The sequence below is a fragment of the Peromyscus eremicus genome, chromosome 2 (genome assembly GCF_949786415.1).
Source record: "Peromyscus eremicus chromosome 2, PerEre_H2_v1, whole genome shotgun sequence".
Classification (NCBI taxonomy): domain Eukaryota; kingdom Metazoa; phylum Chordata; class Mammalia; order Rodentia; family Cricetidae; genus Peromyscus; species Peromyscus eremicus.
In genome coordinates, this window is record NC_081417.1 from 38,992,263 (window position 1) to 39,016,857 (window position 24,595).

Genomic DNA, 24,595 nt, shown 5'->3' on the forward strand with positions numbered 1-24,595 from the left:
AGTATTTGTTGTTCCTACTCTACACTGAACTATTTCAGATTAAGAAAAAATTTTATCAAAATAAAAGAGTCCAATTTTAAAGTTCTAAATATTGAAGCTAGACACAAACAGTAAAAATCTACTGTGAGCCAGGCAGTGATGGTTCACGACTTTGATCCCAGCACTCAGGAGGCAGAGGCAGGAGAATCTCTGTGAATTCGAGGCCAACCTGGCCTATAGAGTGAGTTCCAGAATAGCCAGGGATACACAGAGAAACCCTGTCTCGAAAGACTACAAAAAAGAAAACAAAAATCTTCCACACAACCGCAGTGCGAACAAGGAACGGGGCGGCCTACAGAAGCAGCAAGCAACCGTGTTCAAAGTGCTGGCCCCAGCTGGGCCAGTAACACGGTCACCCCAGTGACCTGGTGGGGCGCCAGTAAGTCGGATGAGTGGTAAAACTCAACTGCATGATTAGTCAGGAATATTTCAGAAGAACTTCCTACTGTAAAAATGTTTCCTATAATCAAAACTTCTATGAAAGTACAAAAACATAATTAAAACCACAGTAAAAAAATACAAAAGTGCAAAAGCGGAATTTTATAGTAAACAGTCACTTTTATCAGCATCAATACATAGTGCGAGATGTCCATCTTTACATTTGCTTTAGTTTTTAAATGTATAGCATATACGCCTACATATATGGTAAAGAAGGAGGATGCCAACTTTTCCCAGCAAGCCATTTAAAAAAAGATACTGAGTAATTCCAACTTACAGAAACTTGGTTATGGATGCTGCTTAATGGTACGTCAGCTGTCCTCATCAACAGAGATGTGATCTGATACTAAACTTCCAGTTACTTCATTTTTTGTACTATGTGGAGGGCAAGTGATCACTTAAACAAAAAACTAAGTTCTTGTATAATTTATCATAACACACCAAATACTTTCTCACTGATGCAGTCTGGGTATGAAAAATAAACTGCGGATACATGGAAAGAAAGATCCCCTCAGGTACGGAAAGGAAACGGTTAGCAGCGCTACATATACACAGCAAACTACGGAGCTGGGAAGAAACGCCCACTGTGAAGCAACCGTCCCGATTCGCTTTTTCTCAAAATAACTACTTTAAAGAAAGAAAATACTCTATGCTTCCTAATTCATAGTTCCAAATTCTCAAAATTACAGTAAGAATTTTATTAAAGAACAGAAGTGAAATGTTACTGAACAGCATTAGAAATGTTTTTTAATATAGAATGTGATTAAAAACCTGGGTTTTTATTTGCAGAGTCTTCTAGGTTCTCAGCACTTGAAGTGGCTAAGTTTTGGTCTATAGACACAATAGCCCTTTTATCTTCGTGTGTCCTTGCATCTGGGTTATGGTAGGCATCTACATTCTGTCTGTGCATCCTATTCAAATCAGCTGAGAGGGAAAAATAATCCATTTATTTCAATAAATACATTTCTACAATTACTCTTACACTTAATACATTTACAAATTAGAAATCAAGAGGTTAAGACAGGACAGACTGCAGTGACTAGATGCTGGCTGCAGGTCTGGAGCACCCTCACTAAACACGCTAAAGAGACTGTGAAATCAACCCAAAACTAGGACTGAAATTAAGATGCATACATTTTGACATTCTATCAAAGTCACATTAACATACCCACTGACAGATCAGAAATCAGAATTTCTTTAGTACAGAGCAAACATAGTGGAACCCAAAGTAAGTCAGAGTGACCTTTACCCCAAACCATCAGCTCTCCTGAAAACAAACGACAAAGAGCACATTCATGGGAGGGTTACAATGCATGCACAAATTCTTTAGCAACTCTTCCTCAAACTGTGGAACCCAAGTCTCTTTGCTACTGTGGTCCACACATTACCTCACATGAGACTAAGACACTGCCAGAATGTGATACATGACTCCAGGGCTGCTTCACAAAGACATGAGCTCCATCTTCTTTGATCACTCATCACCTACCTCACTGCAGGGAAGACCAACTGCCATAGCACAATGGCACTGAAGGGTGCTGGGGAGAGATCTAAAGACAAGACACTGAAGCTCCCTGGGCTGTACATGGAAGCCAGTGGAGACATCTACACTACAACATCAGGCTAAGGCATCAAACACAAACAACCAGAAAAAAAAAATCTCAATCTGAAGAACGGCAAAGCAGTTCGCACTTCTTATTTTAAAACACTACCCTGGGATGGTGCATTACCTAGCAGTAGACTTGCTGTGTCTGTTAAGTCGCTAATACCTAGTTCAACTGGTAGAATGTCGGTGTGACGTGTGCAAACTAGGTCAAACCACCAATCTCAGAGACAGATGTGTATGTTTATAGAATTCAAGTTTTAAAGGTGCATATATATAAATAAACCTGTCATCTACTCCTCCCAAAACACCGGGATAACAATAAAAGTGAACTTAAACACAGATATAAAAGTTACCTACAAGGAAGAACATTACATTCAGGGACGTATTTTGAATGGGACTCATACTTAGGATACCATACAGAACAGTCCAAATAATGTGTGAACATACCCAGGAGACCGAAGCTCAGAATAATGACATCCTCATATTACAGTCAGGCCATTCTTAGCTCAGAAAATGGCTAAGAGCTTCAAGGTAAATACAGAGAAAAATGGGCCAACGAGATATATCCTACTGGCAAAAAAGGTGCTTGTCACACAAGCCTAAATAGCCTAAGTCCAATCACACAAAGAAAAAACAGATGCAGATGTGGTGGCTCACATCTGTAATCCCAGCTCTCCTACAGCAAGACACAGGAAGTCTGCCAGGAAGCTCAGCTTGTGAAAGCCAGCTAGCCTGCCATACGCAGAGCTACACAGTGAGACCCAGCTCGGCAAGGTAGAGCAAACTGACTCCCGGGTTACTCTCTGGCCTCCACATGTGCGCCATGACTTGTGAATGCCCACACTCTCTCTTTCACACACACACACACACACACACACACACACACACACACACACACACACAAATGGCACCAGTAGGTAAAGGCACCCACTGCTAGCCTCAGTTCAATATCCAGGTCCCACATGGTGAAGAGAAATCAGCTCCCACAAGTTGTCCTCTGACCTGTGGCAACAAGCACACCCACCCTATATCAAGTGAGTAATGGGGCTGAGGTGAGGAGGGGAGTTAGATATAATCAATGTACATACTGTATACGTCTGTAAATGTCACAATAAAACCCACCACTGAGAGGAAAAGAGCTGGGAAGATGACTCAGTGGTTAGTGCACTTGCCAGGGAAGCAGCAGTTGTGAGGACTACAATTCAGATCCTTAGAATACACAACAAGCTGGGTCGGCAATGGAGACCAGGCTGTAATTCCAGCACTCAGAAGCTGTAGAAACAAAAGACTCCTGGAGAAAGCTGACTTAGCAGTCTATACTAGCCATACCGGTGAGCTCTGGGTTCAACTGGGAGACCTTGCCTCAGTGAAAATGTGGAGAGTAATTAAGGAAAACTCACAAAATCAACATCTAGCCTCCACACACAGGTACACACATGTGCACCCACACACACTGAACACACATATATACACATATTTAAAAAAAGAAAAAGGCAATTTTAAAAATAGCATCTAAATGGTATCAAAACATGAAAAACTCAGTGATACAATTGGCAAAATTTATATTCAAAACTATAAAATACTGGTAAGAGGTATTAACTAAAAGCAATCAGTGGACAGGCAGTACACACCAGTTCATCAGCAGTCAGTGGACAGGCAGTACACACCAGTTCATCAGCAGTCAGTGGACAGGCAGTACACACCAGTACATCAGCAGTCAGTGGACAGGCAGTACACACCAGTTCATCAGCAGTCAATCAGTGGACAGGCAGTACACACCAGTTCATCAGCAGTCAGTCAGTGGATAGGCAGTACACACCAGTACATCAGCAGTCAATCAGTGGACAGGCAGTACACACCAGTACATCAGCAGTCAATCAGTGGATAGGCAGTACACACCAGTACATCAGCAGTCAATCAGTGGATAGGCAGTACACACCAGTACATCAGCAGTCAGAAGAGTCAATACTGTTAAGATGATGCCTGTACCAAAATTACCCGTAGGGTCAATACAATTCCAAAGAAAATCGCACCATATTTGGATGAAGATGCCCAACTAATAGTAAAATAAATAACTGGACGTCACAGCAATCTTGGAGGGTTCAAGGAGAGATCATGACAGACACCCATAATCCTAGCATTTGGGAAGCAGGCACAGAGGTCTACAATTCAAGAACATCAGAACTACACAGGAAGACCCTGTCTCAAAAAAACAAAAGAAAACAGACTTCATTATCTAAATTTCAAAACTTACTACAGAATTAGACAAGTGTATGATGTAGGCATAAAGTTAGACATGCAGAGTTTACCACAGTGCCAACGAAACTCAACATGGAAATGTTCTAAAATTGATTGCCTTTTGGTATAACTCTGAATAATAAAAACCGTTAAGAGCCAGGTGGTGGTGGCGCACGCCTTTAATCCCAGCATTTGGGAGGTAAAGCCAGGCAGATCTCTGTGAGTTTGAGGCCAGGCTGGGCTATAGAGTGAGTTCCAGGAAAGGCGCAAAGCTACACAGAGAAACCCTGTCTCAAAAAAAAAAACAAAACAAAACAAAAAAGTTAAAAGTTAAAAATCAAAATAAAAACCACTGAGTGATGCACTATGTTGGATGGATGAACTGAGTGGTACAGGAAATGCACAAAAGCATATGCACACACATGTAGATTTTTTTTAATTATCTATTTTTATTTTATGTACATTGGTGTTTTGTCATGGTTGTTGGGTCTCCTGGAATTGGAGTTACAGACAGTTACAAGCTGCCATGTGGGTTCTGGGGATTGAACCTGGGTGCTCCGGAAGAGCAGTCAGTGCTCTTAACCATTGAGCCATCTCTCCAGCCCCCACATGTAGATTTAAATAGGCAAATACATGGACAATTGTCACAGATGGCAGGTTAGACTGGGGCCTACAAGGGCGTTAGCAGGTGAGAGCAAGTGCTGCCCAAGCCTCCACTTGATCTGGACTCCCGATCACATGCTATGACGGAAGAAAACAACTGACTCCCAAAGTTGCCCTCTGACCTCCATATGCCGTGTGGCAGCACTTACACATCAGGCACACACGCATGGCAAGAATGAATAAATAAATAATAAATAAATAGATCCAATAAATAAGACAGGCAACTACATGTAATGTATTACAGCATTTGGAACAGGAAGAAGACAGTGGGGGGGGACTGGCAAAATTTAGCTACTATCTATAATTTCACTGACAGTTCAGTACTGATGTTTTTTCTAGCTTTTATAATTGGGCCATGATTACATAAATGTCCAGTATGAAGGAAACACACTGAAAGGTACTCTCGCTGGACCTCTGCAACTCTTTCAAAGTTATTTCACAATAAAAGTCCTTTGAAATACTGAAACACCTATGCATTCCTGACAACGGCTAGCCTGTGAGCCACCAACTGATGAGAGTTCAGAGCCCTGGAAAGTTTGTGCTTTTCTGATGGTATTGAAAAAGGTACAGATTTAAAAAAAAAACAAAAACGAAAACAAGCAAACCAAACACTATGTGACCAACTAAGCCTATTCCTAAGCATTTATCTACCTGGGAGAAGCAAAAGTGCACATTCACAAAGGCCTGTATATGAGCACGTACAGCAGTGGTCCTTACCCTTCCTAATGCGGCAACCCCTTAATACAGTCCCTCATGTTGGGGTGACCCCCAACCATACAATTATTCTGTTGCTACCTCATAACTGTGATTTTTCTACTGTTATGAATCGTAATGTAAATATCTATGTATTCCAATGGTCTTAGGCGACCCCTGTGAAAGGGTCATTTGACCCCCAAAAGGGTTGCAACCAATAGGCTGAGAACCTATGGCTTACAGCAATTCTATTCATAATGACCATAAACTGGAAATAACTCAAGTAATCTATCAACTGTTAGCAGATACAGTACCTCAAAACAATGCAACACCATTCAGTAACAGAAAGAAAAGAATATCACAAAATTACTCTAAAGGAAAATTATCAAAGTCAAAAGGCAACACCCCAGGATTTACAGGGCAACAGGCTATAAGAGGACTGCCCATAAAGGGACAGAGGCAACTGTCCTTCCAGCAGTTCTGGAATAGCTCTACATCTTGACTGTGGGAGAAATGATTTCAGAACAGCTGTCAAACCTCACTAAATTTTAAAAGAGTCATTTTATTACATGCAAGTTTTACCTCAATAGGCATAATGTAAAGACAAGGCATTACTTGGTCAAACATGGATGACAGAATAGTTAGCATCCCTCTCACCAGGACTGAGAGATGGCCAGGCATCTTTCAAGGGCTCAAACGTTTCATTTTGGGGGTTTAATTTTCCTGCTATCCACATAGTTCTTTTGGTGTATAGCACCAGTTCTCAACCTGTGGGTCTCAACCCCTTTGGGGATCACATACCAGGTATCCTGAATATTATATATTTACATTATGAGTCATAACAGTAGCACAATTAAGCCGGGCGGTGGTGGCGCACGCCTTTAATCCCAGCACTCGGGAGGCAGAGCCAGGCGGATCTCTGTGAGTTCGAGGCCAGCCTGGGCTACCAAGTGAGTTCCAAGAGAGGAGCAAAGCTACACAGAGAAACCCTGTCTCGGAAAAAAAAAAAAAAAAAAACAGTAACACAATTATAGTTATGAAGTAGCAGTGGAATAACTGTATGGTTAGGGTCACCACAACATGAGGAACTGTATTAAAGGGCCACAGCATTAGCAAAGTTGAGAATCACTGCAGTATAGTTTTTAAAATTTTATCACATATAGTTTCAAGTAACATCACTATAATCAGTTAATTTTTTGAGAAGCTCCACCACCAAAACATACCCATCTTGCTATGTATAATTAGTCATATTCCCAGCCTACACCCACTGGGCATGTTCTTTATAACTTTGTTATTTTGAGAACATCACATAATAGAAATGTACAAAGGTAACTTTCAGAATGGATCTTTTCCTTATCAGAACTTTTGACTTTCACAAATTATATGCACCATCAATTCATTCCTTTGTATTGCTAAGCAGCTCCCCCCCAAATACACACACACACACACACACACACACACACACACACACACACACACACACACGATAAATAAGCTTGTCCATTCACCTACTCAGACATCTTATAATAGCTTAGCTTTTATAGGACCTTAAATAAAGAGTTCTAGGCCAGGTGGTGGTGGCGCATGTCTTTAATCCCAGCACTCGGGAGGCACAGGCAGGCAGATCTCTGAGTTCAAGACTAGCCTGGTCTACAGAGCAAGATCCAGGACAGCCAGAGCTACACAGTGAAAAACCAAAAATACACATACAGACAGACAGACAGAGAGTTCTAGTGAATAAAGAACACTGAACTGTGGGTACAAACAATTAAAACAGGTGTTTATTTAAAAACAATTTGTTCTGCTTTATTTCATTAAGAAGTATATTCTCTTTTTAAAAAGACCTAGGGGTGAGAAGTGAAGACTCACATTCCTTAGTTTCTCTCCATCAGAAGACCAAAAGTAAACAAAAGGAGTTAAATCCACGAGGAAACAGCAGAATTAGTTAGCTATAAGTACATAGGACACACCTTGGTCATCACAATACGCTTCCCTGAACATCTCAATACAATACCGAAGTCATGTTTCCCCATCTCTAAAACATAACACCCACATACAAAACTTGACACTTCTTAGGTAAAGACTCGTTATTTGAATACAGTATTTTGAGTTTCACTGTCCTTGACAAAATCCATTTTCTCTGTTTCATGTGATGACTGAAACATGAAGTAGATAAACATTACTACTTAACATAGAAACCTCAGAGGTACTGTCTTCATTTCCTCAAGGGTGCAATTCTAAAGCAGTGTCTTACAATTCAAGAATCCACACTTCACTACAAACTTGTCCCATAATTATACTGCTTTAGGCCTCCTGGAAAGTTCTGAATCACTCTGCTCCCAACGTCTGATGGGGCGTCCTCCACATTAGCTACGGTATTTCTGACAACTCATGACTCCAACTTCCTTAAGCTAACAACTAGCCACACACTCATCAACCCCAGGCCTGCTCCTGGGCACTAAGAGGAAAAGTAAACTTTGCCGCCCCTGAGCAGGAGCTCTTGGGAGTAGCTGACGAGCAGAACGAGGGCAGAGAAGATGATCCTCCAATTCTAGGCTAGGACAAACAGAATCCCCCACTCATCCTCACTACTCCTGGACCCACACTGTGCAGCCAAGAGGGAAGGGATTCTAACATGGAGCAGTGACTCAATGAAGAAGTCCCTCTCTTGGAGAAGCAGCAACCAGAATCAGAATCCCACAGACCTGGGAAGGAAGCTCGCTCTGCCATGAGCCTCTGAGACAGGCTTGGCACTCCTCGATAAATAAGGGACTATTATAGTATCCTGAGTAAGTAAATGAAAATTATTTTTCTAACATATTCAAATACACACTTCAAATAAGAAATGTAGGCCACATTTAAGATAACCTCATCTATTAGGAAAAGGCACCAAGGGCTCTGGTCTTCTAAACCTATGAGGATATGAAGATACAAAAGGAAAAAATAATTTAGGGGGGGAGAAAGAGTCACCTTATTAAGTGGGCTCAAATACACCTGAAATATACACAAGAAGAGAAGGCAGGCCGGGTGGTGGTGGCGCACACCTTTAATCCCAGCACTCGGGAGGCAGAGGCAGGTGGATCTCTGTGAGTCTGAGGCTGGCCTGGTCTACAAAGAGAATTCCAGGACAGCCAGGGCTGTTACACAGAGAAAAACCTGTCTCAAGAAATTTAAAAAAAAAAAAAAAAAATTCTAAGTTCTGCATACCCACAATTCTGACACCACTTTTAGCATTTTAATGGGTCCTCTCTTTAGCCTTCAAGTCACTTATAACTAAACCCCACACTATCTTTATTCTTATTCTACTTAGCCACAGTTGGCAAAAACTATTTTAATATAGGTAACAATGTTTATAAAGTAGCTTCTTGTTTGGATATAGGATTAAACTATGTAGCTCTGGCTGGCCTAGAACTTGCTACGTAGACCAGGCTATCTCTAACTCACAGATGTCTACCTAGCTCTGCCTCCTAAGTGCCGGGATTAAAGGCTTGTGCCACCACGCCAAGCAAACACAAAAGAATAAATAACTGAAGGATTATAACTCTGAAACTTGCCAGAGTTTCTGAAATAAAGATGCCCCCAGTGCAAAAGAAGCCATATACTGAACAAGTATACTCCATATATGAATTCAAAGCAGATCCCTTCCCACAATTACTTCAGTTATCTATTTGCAATTTTATTAGTCTAAAATAAACTTGCAGAAAGTTTTAATACTTTCAGTAAAAAAGAAAGAATATGCTTTAATATACTATATAGATATATATACACATACTCTCTGTGTGTGTGTGTGTGTGTGTGCAATACTAGTCTGGATAAGCACTGACTAACATAAATTATTCTTTGCAGTTTGGTGACTATCAGAGAATGGAAAATGTATTTATTACTCTGCAGAAGACTTTGTAACATATATTACATTCATAATCAGGAGAGCATCTTTGCATTAAATCATAAAATAAACCCTTATTATATAGTCTGATTCCCACGTCTTTTTATTCTCCACTCTTAAAACACTGGAAAGAATGCATTTAAAACAAATTCATGGACACATCATACTTATCAGATTTCCTTTGGCATCTCGGAGAGGAGCACCACCTCCGCCCTTCCCCCAAGGGTTGTAAATTCGCATTTCAGCCTCCAATTTTGCTTCATATTCTTCTTTTTCTAAGCGTTCTTTCTTCCTTCTTGCTTCTCTTTCCCGAATCTTGACAACATAAGATATGTTTAAAGTAAATATTGACTTATAGCAGGCTGAAACAAGAGCAGTACTACTATTTAACTTTTCTGGTTAAAAAAAAAATACAGATTTTTTGTAAGTACACTTCTTCACTATAAGAATAAGAATTCACAAATAAGAATGCTCATTTAGAAATGCAGTGGTCTGACATGAACTGCAAGGAGAAGCCCTCACCAGCCCTACATCCAGTCCACCGGACCTCCTGCCCCTTAGACATCACACACACTGTGCTGTTCCAGGATCAAGCGAGGACTGACCCGGAAGTCCTAGGAGGGACTAGACTCCTAGACCCAGTGGAAGTCCCACCTGCCTATCAGCCACTCCAGACAGCCTAGAGGACTGTGACCCGGACTCTAGGTAGGGGCTCCTAAATCCAGTTCCAGGCCCACTAGTCAACCCACTCTGAAGGTCAGCATGGAGACCCCACAGAGCATCGCCCACACTCACCGTGATTCCCAACCTGCTACCTAAGGATCACCAGTAGACTCCAGAGACCTCTCTTATACCTCTGAGCTCTGCAGCAAGAATCTAGGCCCACAGGAAGTTTACAGCTGGGCCCACGAGTTGCCCCTCTCCTCCCTAGGCAAAGAACACTGACAACTCCATTGCATATCAACAGCCCAAACTGAAGACAAACCACCACTCAGTGGGCCTATAATCTGACAAGTTGGGGCAAGAGCAAAGATCAAACATACACCCAATAAAGGCAAGATCAGCTATCCATATGAAGAAACACCACTAGCCATCTAACTCCAAATGCCTAGATCTCATCAAAAAAGCATAAACATGAACAGCCAAGACAGCATGTCTCCTCCAGAAACGAGCAATCCACCCTACGCCCGAGAAAAGCGACTAAGCTGATGGACAAGACCAAGACTTCAAAACAGCCACTGCAAGTAATTCAGGGAATTCAGAGGCTCATGAGCAGCCGCCTGAAGGAAGTCTGCAAAAGCACAAATAAGCACATGCATGAAATAATGAAAATGTAACTTAACACAGAGATAGACTCTCCAACAAGAGATCAGTGCAAAGTCCCACCAACAGGGAGTCAGGGGGAGAGACTAGCAGATCTGCAACACCAGTTAGAGGAAAGAAACCTTCTGGTCAGACCAAACGTTTCATCTAAAAATAAACAATCAAAAAGACAAACCCCAGGAACAAAACGCCTAGGAACTCTGAAACACTATAAAAAGACCAGACATACAAATCAGGTACAGAGGAAAAGAAACCCAGATCAAAGGCATAGGAAAACACTTTCCACAAAATTATAGAAGGAAATTTCTCAAATCTGAGGGAAAAGGTATTAATCAAGGGATGAGAGACACAAAGAACACCAAACATAAAAGATCAGAAAAGAAATTCCCCAGGAACAAAGAAAGGATATTGGAACCTGCAAGTGAGAAAGTCCAAGTTACCTACAGAGGCAGGTCCATCAGAGTAATATCTGACATGGAGAGTCTGAAAGCCAGAAGGCCCTGGATAGAAAGTTCTGAAAGAATACAGATGACAACCCAGGCTACTATACCCAGCAAAACTGTCATAATGAAAGGAGAAACACTTTGTGATAAAACTAGGTTTAAAGAACTTATGTCCACTAAGTCAGCTCTACCGAGGACACTAGAAGGAACAGTTCAGTCTAAAGAGATTAAGCACACCCAAGAGTACAGGGAATAAATAACCTCAATACAGTTGACCATGAGAGGTCTAAGAAAACAGCACCATAAAATATCAGGAATTAGTAAACTTTGATCAAAATTAACTCCCAATAATAAGTGTCTCAATTCCCCAACAAAAAGACACAGACTAACAGACTAGATTAAAAACCTAAATCCATCTTTTTGCTTGTTATAAGAAACACACCTCACCATCAACCATAGACATCATCGTTGATGAAAGGATGAAAAAAGGTATTGTTCCAAATAAAAAGAACAAAGAATCAAGCAGGTCTGGCTAGCTTAATATCTGACAAAATAATAAATTTCAAACCAAACTTAATCAAAGAGAGGACATTTCCTACTCACTAAAGGAAATATCCAACGAGAGGATATGACAATTCTGAACACTGACACACTAAGCCCAATGGCGTCCTCTAAGATCACAGACTGAACACAATTAGTGACAGTGGCTGACTTTAGTACTCCACTCTCACCAAGAAACAAGTCCTCTAGACAAAAACAAAACAGAGAAAGCCTGGAGTTAAATGACACCATTAATCAAATGGATCTAAAAGACATTTACAGTAGAACATTCCACCCAAACACTAAATAATACATTTACTTCTCAGCAGCCCATGGAACTTTCCCCAAAATTGACTACATATTAGGACACAAAGTAAGTCTAAACAAATTTAGGTAAACTGAAAAAACATACTGCATTTCATCTAATCACAAAAGAATAACACTGACTAAAAAGTACACAAACTTGTGTATGTTAAGCAATACACGACTGAATGAAAATTGGGTCAAAGGTGAAATTAAGAAGGAATTCTTTTTTTAATTTCTAGAATTAATGAAAATAAAGACACAATATACCAAAATCTATGGACATAATGAACGCAGTTCTAGGAGGAAAGTCTATGGTATTAAGTGAATACATGAAATGACTGAAAGTTCTCATCAATAACTTAATGATGCAATTGAAGACCTTGGAAAAACAAGAACAGAAACACCCAAAGAAATAGACAAGAAGAGAGAATTCTAGTCAGGGATAAAATTATCAAAAAATTTATCAAAAAAAAAAAGAAGAATTAATGGAATGAAGAGTCGGTTCATTTGCCAAGATTAACAATATTGGCAAACCCTTAGTCAAATTTTAAAAATCAGAGCTGAAAGTGGAAACATTATCAAAGTTACTGAGGAAATTCAGAGAAGCTTAAGGACATAACGCACAAATCTGTATCCCAGCACTCGGGAGGCAGAGGCAGATAGATCTCTGTGAGTTTGTGGGTACAGTAGTGAGTTCCAGGCCAGCTATAGACACACAATGAGATCCTGTCTTAAAAAAAAAAAAAAAAAACTGGGCAGTGGTGGTGCACACCTTTAATCTCTCAGCACTTGGGAGGCAAAGGCAGGTGTATCTCTGGAAGTTCAAGATCAGCCATGTCTACATAGTGAATTCCAGAACAGCCAAGGCTACACAGAAAAACCCCGTCTCGAAAAAGAAAAAAAAAAAAAAACTGAATAAGAGTATTTTACAAGGGACTGGTGAGCACTGCTCTTGCAAAGGACTTAAGCTTGATTCCCACATAGGGCAACTCACAACTGCCTATAACTCCAGCTCCACAGGGATCTGACACTACTGTGGCCATCAGCACTCATGTACACAGACACACAAACACAGAATTAAAAATAATAAATATGTTCATATAAAATTAACAAAGGACTAGGAATGTAGAGTCCTTGCCTAGAAAGTCCTAAGATTAATCCTCTGTACCACATAAACAGGACAGCACCAAGGAGGGAGAAGGAAACAGGAGGACTGGGATTTTAAGGCCATTCTTTCTTCATCACAGAAGTGAGTACAAGGCCAGCCTGGCACACATGAAACCCCACCTCAAGAAAAGAAAACAACAAAAACTGTACTTTATAATGTGGACCTACACCTTGAATCTTGGCCCTGGGAAACCCTTACAAACTCCTCTAAATAAGTTTTCTTTACAATATAAACTACAAGAGAAGCCAGTGTGCTTCATGTAAGTATTCCACTAACATATTCCCTATTGATGTGTGGCCTCTTCAGTCTCCTTGGTTTGAACACTATGAATCATGGTCAAGTCCTCTGCTCTTTCTTATCCCCTACACCATGCCCTGTGCATGAAAGATCAGAGAAGTGTCTCTTGGACATCCTCTCTTTCTCCCCATATAGTTCAGAGCCTTAGCACCTCCAGGATGAACTGAACTGATAACAGTTCACTAAAGGTTCCTCTCGGGCCAGCAAGACTGCTCAAAATGTCATATAACCTGCTACCAACTCTAACTACTTGAGTTTGATCCCAAAAAAACACATGGTAAAAGGAGAGAACCACACACACACATACACTCAATACATAAATAAGCAACTCCCTAGGAGCAGACACAGGGAAATACAAAAATAATGTGAATAAAGCTCCCTGAATATACCAAGAATGTCTGTGAACTAGCATGCAGCTCAAATATCCACTATATATGAAGCTCTAACTGTCCCAGGTAAGACTACTGTTTCTTACAGCATTCCAGTGTACTCACTTCAAAGCTCACCACACTGCCTGTTATTGTTTCCCCTAAGGTCTAAGGTTGTGCTATAAATAACTCAGTCAACACCAAAGGAATACATGAATGAAGGAATACCTGCTCCTGCAGAGCTTCTTGGTAAGACTGAAGTGACTGTTTGGAAGGTTTTGGTTTATCTTCAAAGATCAGTCCTGAATTCATGAAGCGATCACCTAAAATTTTCTGTTCATTCTGTCCAACAGGATTCCTAACATCAAATAAATAATTTGAATCAATTTATTATAAGAACAAGCAAATTCTAGAAGAAAACAAAAACAATTATTTGAAACTGCCTGGCATATAAAACCATCTTTAAGAAGAAAGCCAGCAAGATGGGTCAGCGGGTACAGCACCTACATCTTTAAGGAGAAAGCCAGCAAGATGGGTCAGCGGGTACAGCACCTACTCTTCCGTGCCCAGGACCACAGGCACAAACAGAAGCACCTCCTGCAAGTTGTCCTCTGGCCTCCACATGCATACTGTGGCACATTTGTACACATGCATGTACACATTCAAAAAAGTAAATGGAAAGTAAAATAAAAAGTCTTGAAGAGGAAGAAATTCTTAATTAAATGACTCCTCCATAAAATCTCCCATCTCTGCTTTTGAAACATAAAACTTACAAATGTATTCAATTTGTATCTTTAGCTAAGTAGTAGTGACATAGGTTTGGTTCCCAGCACTCACAACCACCTATGATCCAAAACTGCTGTCCCTTGTGGACACCTCTATGAGTGTGCACACGTGCACACACACAAATAAAAACTAAAAAGACAGTATCAACAGAATTAAAAGGCAATTCACAAATGTTTTAATATCCATAGTGTAAAATAACTATAATTCAACCACAAACAAATGATTAATAAATATTTCTCTAAAGAAGATACAAATAGCCAACAGCATATAAAAATATGCTCAACATCACTAAATCAATAAGGAAACATAAATCACAACTACTCTGAGGGTTAGAAGTGTGGCTCAGTAACAGAAGGCTTGCCTAGCATTTAGAAGGACCTGTGTTCAATCCCAGCACTGAGAAGGAGGAAGGAAAAAAAAAACAAAACAAAACACTACAGTGAAGGGATGGGGAGATCGTTCTTTCAGTAAAGTGCTTGCCAAGTGTAATGAGATCTAGGAGACCAGCCTCTGAGCAGGCCGATGGGCTTGATCAGGTAAACTGAGGTCAGAAAACCCACCCACCGTGTAAGGCAGCATTCTCTGGGCTAACATCTTGGACTGTATAATGGGAAGGCAAAATAGTATACCACTGTGAAAATAATATGGCAGTTCCTCCAAAATATTTTTAAAATAATTACCGTGTGACCCAAAAATTATATTCCTGGGTATATGCACATAAGAACTTGGAAAGCTACTTATACAACAATGATTCTAATAGCAGCATATTTACAACAACTAAAACGATAAAGCAACTCCAATGTCTGCCAGTGGATAAACGGGTAAGTAAAACTAACGGTGTAGACACACAATGTACTGTTATTCAGTCTTGAAAATTCTAATGTAAGTTATAATACAGATAAAAACAAACAAACAAACAAAAAAACTAAAGACCTGTGCTAGGTGAAATAATACTGTCTGACCCCTCAGGAGGTACTGGAAGTCAGAGCCACAGAGACAACAGAATAGTGGCTGCCAGGGCATGTCACAGGAGAAAATGGAGTTGCACCATTACTGACTTCACAGTACTTATAAGATGAGAAGCAGGGGGCTGGAGAGATGGCTCAGAGGTTAAGAGCACTGACTGCTCTTCCAGAGGTCCCAAGTTCAATTCCCAGTACCCACATGGTGGCTCACAACCATCTGTAGTGAAACCTGGTGCCCTCTTCTGGCCTGCAGGCATACACGCAGACAGAATACTGTATACATAAGAAATAAATAAATCTTGGGAAAAAAAAGGATGAGAGGCATTCTGAAGACGGTTATGTCACGTTACAAGTGCAGTAAAAACTACTACTGCAAGTGCTCTCTAGAGCAGGTAGGCTAGAAGATTAATATTGTGTAGAGGAAAGAAGAAAACATGATTTGAAGAAATGACTTACACAACAGGCTGTACTACTTGGTGAGTGACAGGGGCAGAGACATGAGGAGCAGGTGGTCCTCCCATCACTCCTGAGCCATCTTAAAGGGGAAAGGAGAAAAAGAACACATTTATTTCTGAGGACTTACTACTAATAACACTTTATCTCTAAAGAAAAATGTACAGAATGCTTTTCCCAAGCACCAGCATATCCTTCTGGGTTAAGAGTTAGCAAAAGAACATAGGAGAACATAAAACAATTACTTCTTAACTCTGAGTAAAAAGGAAATAACTATGAACACAATTAGATTTATTTTGGTCTTAAGACTGGTGTTGTGGGATACTTGTACACTGTGTGAAGATGTATTGCTGTGGCTGGTATAATAAAAAGCTGAACAGCCAATAGCTAGGCAGGAGGTATAGGTGGAACTTCTGGGAAGAGAAAAAACTCTAGGAAGAAGGCAGAGTTGCCACCCAGACATGGAGGAAGCAGGACAAGCAGGAGGAGAGGAACAGCCACGAGCCACATGGCAGGAAATTGATTAATAGAAATGGGTTAAGTTTAAGAACTAGTTAGGAACAAGCCTAAGCTATAGGCCAAGCTTTCATAATTAGTAAGAAGTTTCTGTATCAGTATCATTATCATTATTTGGGAGCTGGTGGGACAGATAAAGACGTATTACAGACTGGGTCTTGCTTTATAAACCAAGCTGACTGAGAACTTCTTTGGTAGCCCAAATTGGCCTTGAACTCATAATCCTCCCTCCATCTGTAACTGGATTTTAAAATGGGTATTGCTATGATTTATCCTCTAAAGTACACGCAGGAGCTTAATTTATAAAATTTTATGCTAACAAATTTAACAGAGTAGAAACTGTAGCCCCGTGACTAATCATGGTGAACTTACAGGAAGAGTGAAAAAGACCAAAGACAGACACATATACACATCTGCCCTACATATGCTATTTGGGCATATTAGACCTCTAAAACAAATCTCTTTTCTTCAGAAAATACCCATTCCATGTATTGTGTCAAAGTAATAAAATTGGATTTAATATTAGGTATGAATTTATTGTCAGTAAATATATAATGCTTGGATTAAATAAAGATGTACCTGATTTTCATTTATATACTATTGCTTCCATAAAAGCAATTATCCTTACTAATTCACCAGAAAAATATGTTTACAATATAGAAAACTCACAGTAAGCAATACTGGGATCCAGTGTATTTCTGGCACCATAAAAATAGTATGCATCATCGTAAGGCGTTCGATAGTTACTGGCCATAGTGGGTAGTACAGGAGGTGGAGGCAGAGGCATAATCCTATAGCAAAAGAAAAAAAATGAAAAATTATTCTCATATTTTATTACTTTTAATCAAAATATTTTAATCTTTTGTAAAAAGTATTACTGAAATTAAAAATCAATCTTGTACTAATTGCTCAAGAAAAAAATAGCAATCAAAAAGCAAATGGCAACACATTTTAAAACTTCGGGAACATTCTGATAAGAAGAAAAGAAGTTAATTGAGTAAAATCCAATAGTTATGTGCCATATCAACAAAGGTCTGCTCCCTGCCCCTCAGTAATAATACAACAGGACAGCATCCAGTGAGATAAGACAAGCAGACTAAGAATGCTAAAGGAACTTTAAAAAGCAGGATGTCCAGTCTCTAAAGAGACAGGAGGAAAGCTTCAAGATTCCAGGAAAGGATGCTTGAGGTATGTGATAAGAGTGAGAGATTCAGACACAGGACAACAAATGATTCTCTGTGTGTGTGTGTGTGTGTGTGTGTGTGTGTGTGTGTGCGCGCGCGTGCGTGCGTGCGTGCGTGCGTGCGTGTGTGTGTGTGTGTGTGTGGCTATGCATGTGCATGCGTCCACATGGAAGTGCAAGTGTCCACATGGGTGCTCGTGTGTCCATTATGTACACAGGAACTTGTGCACGTGGGAGAGAATGTGCACACGTGTATGCGCAAGTGCAGAGGCAATTAGTCACCCTGGCGTGTCAATTCTTGGGAGCTGTCCACTTTGTGTTTTTGAGACAGTGTCGCTTATTGGCCAAGAACTCAGTAATTCTACTGGCTGGCCAGCAAGCCCCAGGTATCCAGTCTCCACCTCCCAGCACTGGGACCACAAACTCACCCCACAACACCCAGCTTTTTGTGTACATTACTGATTGGACTATCTCCCCAGTCCAAAAGGGTATATGTTTTATATGTAAAACTTACTGGTTTTTCACAGAAAGTCAGCCAAAATGTGATTAGTTGAAAATCAATACAGTCCTGATATAATCTTTAATAGTTCATAAACTTAAAATGTATAAAAACTTGTACTTCCACATTTCTTTACTGAGTAGGAGACAGTTATGTGTTTCTACCAGAATAGTATGCTTCAATAATAAAAATGGCAAAAACAAATTATTTTAAAGAAACAGAAAGAAAAAGGGAGCTTTCTAGACTGTTACATGAGTATTAACATAGTCCCCCTAAAGACCTGGGAGGGCTAACACAGCACCAAGTCTCTTCAATAGTGAGCAATTTCCACACTCATTAGTCACTCAGTGTGTCTAACTTCACTATCATGAACCCAGATTGAAAGGACTCTATGATGATCAGCAACTCCTGAATCGTATATATACACAGCAGAGTCCAACTTCAGAGCGACCTCCAGCTGTAGGCTATCACCAACTTTTACAAATGAGAAAACGTGTTTGCATGCGTCCAGGGAAGCTGCCCATTCAATCGTGAACCCAACACAGAAGCCAGCTCCGGCCCTGCACTCCCAGTCTCTCAGTCTTTGAAGCAGGGAAGTCAGTAAGAAAACAAAGAAGCACCTGATAAACACTGTAAGAAAAGCCTTACAATTTGTTAGTAGCAATTAAAAGACCAAGTCCTGCTGAAAGGAAAGACATCTCAGAAATACGTGTTAAAAGGTTAAGAAAAACTTGTACAAATTGAAACGTATTCCTATAATTAGCATATTAACCACAGGCAAGAAAATAAGCGTAGGCCAGAAAATATCTGTTACAGGGTTTTCTTAATGTACAGATTAGTATAACATGCTTTTCACCTATAGAAATGATATGTTCAATATGTATTACAGGTTTATAGTCCCAACAGCTCTAGAGTAAGCCCAGAGAGAACTGAAGCAAAGCTAAAATAAAACCATACAGACATGTGCCATATTGGAAATTTTTTTTGAATAAGTTGAAGAAACAATTCAGTGATTGCCAAGTGGAAATAATGGAATAATGCATAAATTTTCTATGCTAAAAGATATTAAAAATATGACCTAAAAAAATACTAACATGTACTTACTAATTCATTTTTTAAAATTTAATCCTCTTTAAATGATAGAAACAAAGATTTCTCCTTTTTCTAATAGCAGAGAAAAACAATATCAATAACAATGAATAGGAAGAGATTATTTGGCAAAGTTACTATTCTTAAATCCCCTGAAGGCCACCATCACCTGCAGCAGCTCACCCTCTAAACAGAAGACACAACACCACCTTACCTAATTCCCAAACACAAAACATTTAAACAAGCACCTGGGATGCACCATTTCACCAAGGGTGCTGCTGAGTCCACTGTGCAAGTCTTCATTTTGAGAAGGGGCGGAATGAACTGACGGGATGGGTGGGGCAGACGGGGCAGAGAGAGGAGGGAGAGGTGTCTGGAAAGCTACTCTGGGTCTCTCAGGTGGTATCATCTCTTCAAAGGGTCTTGGTGTCAAACTAAACTGCTTTAGTCTATCAGGCTAAAATAAAGAAAAAGAAAAAAAACAAACAAACCTGTTTGTTATATAGAATCATAAGTTTAAAAGTGACAAGGACGTCCAAGGACCCTCTATCCCAGCAGGCACTTAAGACAGTTACAGAACAGCAGAATTTTACAGCTATAAAAGACTTTAAAGATCTGATTCTTATTTGTAAGTGGGTAATTGAGGCTCCCCACAAAGCACATAAATCACCTTCCGTTGTCTCATGGTTAAGAAATAGAAACAGCACTGCAGCCAGGTGTTACCTTCAAGTGCAGAACTCTCTCTATTATAGAAAAGCACTAGGCACTTCTCTACTCAGCGGCCATTTGTGAGATCAAAGTATCCTGGAGAGCAGCATGAGCAAATGCTCTCTGTACAGCATCAGAGAGTGAGGACATGAAGGCTCTGCAGATGGTCTCCTTACGACCATCTGACTCAGCCACAGTGCCAAAGCAGCTACAGGCAACCGTGAACAGTGAGCAAAGCTGTGCTGCAATAAAAATCTATTGACAAAAAAAAAAAGCCACAACTGGATGGGCCAGGGGCCATTTACTATTATTTACTTGAGTATCATTTTATGTTCTTTTTAAATATTTCAACACTAATATAATGTTTAACTTTTACCTCATATATATTTATTCAACTTGATGCTCTTCAGGTGATTCAATTCCAGAATAAATAAATAAGATCTATAACACTATAAAGCTTAACATGTTAACATATTACATTAAAAAGCTCAAATTTCCAAAAGTTAATTTTTTATTGCAATATCTACCTTAAAGGTATTTAATGGGAAACAAAAAAGATTACCTTTGGACCCTATACATTTTTTTCTGCAAGACAAAAATGATCAGGAAGCATTTTTTTCCTCCCCAGTACTGGGAGCCAGGAATTCATGACCCGTTTAATTTTCTTGTTTTGTTTTTTACTTTACTTTGTGAGTCTTATTAAGTTGCCCAGACTAGCTATGAACTTACTCCGTAGCTCACAGAGATCTTGAACTTACCTCAACCTCTCAAACAGCTTTATAGAAAGAAAATGATCAGGCCTGATTCAGGAATGATCTCTAAGATTAAAATTGTTATTATACAAATAGTCAGAAACATAAAGCTGAGCGGTGGTGTTGCACACCTTTAATCCCAGCGCTTGGAGGCAGAGGCAGACGGATCTCTGTGAGTTTGAGGACAGTCTGGTCTACAGAGCGAGATCCAGGACAGCCAAGGACAACTAAGGCTATACAAAGAAACCCTGTCTTGAAACCCATCCCCGGCCCCCCAAAAAAGAAGGAAAAAGAAACACAAAATGGGGAGACACCAGAGCAGAATAAAACCCTAAACCCAGGAGCTTGTACATCCTAAGAACATTCACCCACTGAGCTCCACCCCCAGCCCTGGTGCTAAACTTTTTAAAGCAGACAACTCAAGAAACACATACGTAAGTAAATCCAAAGTTGTCTACAGCTGAATACTAATTAAGGTAACTGTAATTTTAAGGATTTGCTAGATCCTTTTTAAAAACTAAAGTTTTAATAATATTGGAGGTCTTAACCATCATTCCCAGAAGAAACAAAAACTTGCAACTAATAAACACTACCCATCCAATGACAAAACTGTGCACTGTGGGAAAGCAGTAAAGCGTTACCTCCTCCTTACTTAACTGCAACGATGTGTCTGAGTCATTCCACTTAATGATGTGGAGAATTGCAAAATTGAAGTAAAAAGAGTATGATTATTCTTCTAGTTTCACAGTAACAAAATGAAAAGACACAAGTTACAGGTTTTTTGGAAATTACTCTTATAAAGAACAATAAATGGTCAAGATTTATTTAAACATAGCATTAAGTTACACTGAGATAATTTTCCTACAGACATGCACATGTGAACAGAAAGCAAAACTAACTCTAAAAAAAATGATACACAAATGAAATGGGAAAAATCATCTTAAAAATGAACAGTGGGTAATATTTAAGAATAGGACTGTATTTTCATTTACCGTTTCTGTAGTTCATAAGTTATGACTGACATTTATGAAAACAGAATTGGTTCACTATTGTTAAAAGTGAATTGCTTTTTACGGTACCCCAACATGTTAAGCCTCACTTGCTACTACCACTTGAGGCTTATTTGAATGAAAAATTAAACACTGAAGGATGCCAAGACTCTTACCGATTTTTCAGGGCCTCGTACACAAGCCGCCGCAAGTGAAAGTCGTAAATCTTTTTCTCTAGACAAAATTAAGATTTTATAAATTGAAACTGTAGTAAATGCACAATCAAAATTACAGTCATCAATGAAACAGATTTGCACACAAAGTCTGTATAATCAATCTTCAAATACAAATAATTCCTTTAATTAATAACAAAGCTTTAAAATTCTAAAACCAAATTTAATCATAGTCCACATTACATGTCAAATGCCTTAAAATACATCTCAAAGTGAATACTGGAGGCACTTCAAAGATACAGTAGTTTACACAGAATAAAAGAGATAAACAAGACAGAATATTTTACGGAAAAACTGGAAATCTCTTGAAGAGCACGTGCATCTTTTCACGCCAATAAGGCTGGAGAGATGGCTCAGCAGGTTAGAGCCCTTTGTTGCTGCTGCCGAGGACCTGGGTTCAGGTTCTCAGCATCCACACGGCAGCTCACAACCACCTGTAACTCCAATCCTAAGGATTCGGACACCCTTTTCTGGCCTCCTAGTGAACCAGGCACACACATAGTGTACACACTTACATGTAGGCAAAATACAAATAATATAAAAATAAATCTTTAAAGAAAAGTAAATCTCAATAGTAGAAGGCTTGCTTAACTAACCAACACAAGGCTCTGGGTTCAAAGGCCAACACTACAAAAAAAAAAAAAAAAAAAAAAAGGACTTTAAGATAGCTAATAGCAGATATTAAGATACTAGCTTCCTCTTGGAGGTAAGGAAAGGAATAAGAAGATAACTCTCCACTTCTTTAGAACCAAGATTTTTATTCATAATTTTAATTAACACTTCACAGATAACTTAAGAAAACTGAGAAGATAACAGTGGTCAAGAGGATTAAAATTCATTAGCTACATCTCTGAAACTGTCAAAGGAAAAAATAACAAAAAAATGAAAAAAGATTACAAACAGAGTTGAATACAACATAAACACTGTGACTTGCTATATTTCATTCTGCACGGGTGTATGCTTACCATTTCTTGTTTTCAAAGATAAACAATTTGTTAGTATATGAGCAATAATCTAACAGGCACAGGCAGGTGGTGTGCAATCAAGTTACATCAGGAAAAACTGCTGCTCACTCTTTACACCCTATCATTGTACACAAGTGCGGTCTGCTAAATGCAAACCTTTCATTACCGTTTCTTCTTCCTCTGCTGCTCAGCCATCTGTTCCAGTAGTTCTTGCCTATATTTCTCTTTCTTTCTCCGGAGAGCTTCTCGATCTTCGCCTCCTGGATAAGAAAAAGAGTTAAGACACTTAACTCAGGGCTAGAGAGATGGCTCAGTGGTTAAGAGCACTAGCTGTTCCTCCAGAGGTCCTGAGTTCAATTCCCAGCAACCACAGCTCACAACCAGCTGTAATAAGATCTGGTGCCCTCTTCTGGCCTGCATGCATACATGCAGACAGAACACTGTGTACATAATAAATAAACAAATAGATCTAAAAAAAAAAAAGATACTTAACTCTTCTGTGTCACACACAACTAAAACTCAAGCTTAAAAAATTCAGTATTTAATTATGTCAGAGTAATTACTAAGAAAGAAAGAGGGAAAATTCCATCGATACATCAGTTACTTTCATAACTTACCCATTCTTATCATGGGTCAAACACAGCATGTATTAATAATTCCCAAGTCTCTGTGTAACAAAAGATTCTAATCCCAGCCCCTTACATGGTGGTTTGGATGAGATTTGTTCCCACAGTCCTGGGCATTTGAACACTTGGTCTGAAGTTGGTGACACTGTTTGGAGAGGCTTAGGAGGTGTGGTCTTACCAGAAGTATGTCACTAGGGGTGGGCTTTGAGAGCTTAAGGCTCTGACTTACTTAGGTTCTCTCTCTGCTTCACGCTTGTGGTTCAAGCTGTAGACTCTCAGCTTTCTACTCCTGCTATCTGCCTATCACCTGCTTCCATGCTGCCTTCACCATAATGGATTCTAGAAGCCCAAATAAACTCTTCTATGTGGTGCCTTGGTCATAGTGTTTCAGCACAGCAACAAAAAAGGAACTAATACACCTTAATAGTTTCTATAAATGTCTTAAATTTAACAAGTGTCCCTCTAAAAGTTGAAACAGGCCGGGCGGTGGTGGCGCACGCCTTTAATCCCAGCACTCGGGAGGCAGAGCCAGGAGGATCTCTGTGAGTTCGAGGCCGGCCTGGGCTACCAAGTGAGTTCCAGGAAAGGCGCAAAGCTACACAGAGAAACCCTGTCTCGAAAAAAAAAAAAAAAAAAAGTTGAAACAGGTTCCTCTGTTTTCTTCCAATCATCCCAATAATGGAGTCCCAACAACTGCCTAGTCTGAGCAAGGCCCTTCAGATCACACACATACATGACGAAAAGCAGAAGCAGCAAGTGTTAAAATAGCTAGTATCCTATAAACATAATGATGAGGAATATGAAAGCTACTAACAACAAAAAAGAA

The 24,595-nt window shown here is 39.7% G+C and overlaps 1 protein-coding gene across 10 annotated transcripts in view; it reads right to left on the minus strand.

Annotated features, from left to right (window-relative positions):
* The window catches only part of Cspp1 (centrosome and spindle pole associated protein 1), a 91,555-nt gene that overhangs the window by 22,649 nt on the left and 44,311 nt on the right, over positions 1–24,595 (minus strand). For 6 of the 10 annotated variants that reach the window (XR_009377517.1, XR_009377515.1, XR_009377516.1 and 3 more), the window contains 8 exons: positions 23,310–23,403; positions 22,122–22,179; positions 19,745–19,953; positions 17,395–17,516; positions 16,213–16,291; positions 14,234–14,363; positions 9,728–9,875; positions 1,249–1,401 (listed from right to left, as the gene is read on the minus strand). Coding sequence is in view for 7 of the 10 variants with exons in the window: in XM_059254013.1 (XP_059109996.1) it covers positions 1,249–1,401; positions 9,728–9,875; positions 14,234–14,363; positions 16,213–16,291; positions 17,395–17,516; positions 19,745–19,953; positions 22,122–22,179; positions 23,310–23,403 (993 nt within the window). In the remaining 3 variants the exon portion in view is untranslated. The remainder of the gene's footprint in view (positions 1–1,248; positions 1,402–9,727; positions 9,876–14,233; positions 14,364–16,212; positions 16,292–17,394; positions 17,517–19,744; positions 19,954–22,121; positions 22,180–23,309; positions 23,404–24,595) is intronic. The other 4 variants (XM_059254015.1, XM_059254018.1, XM_059254019.1 and 1 more) reach the window with 2 other exon arrangements.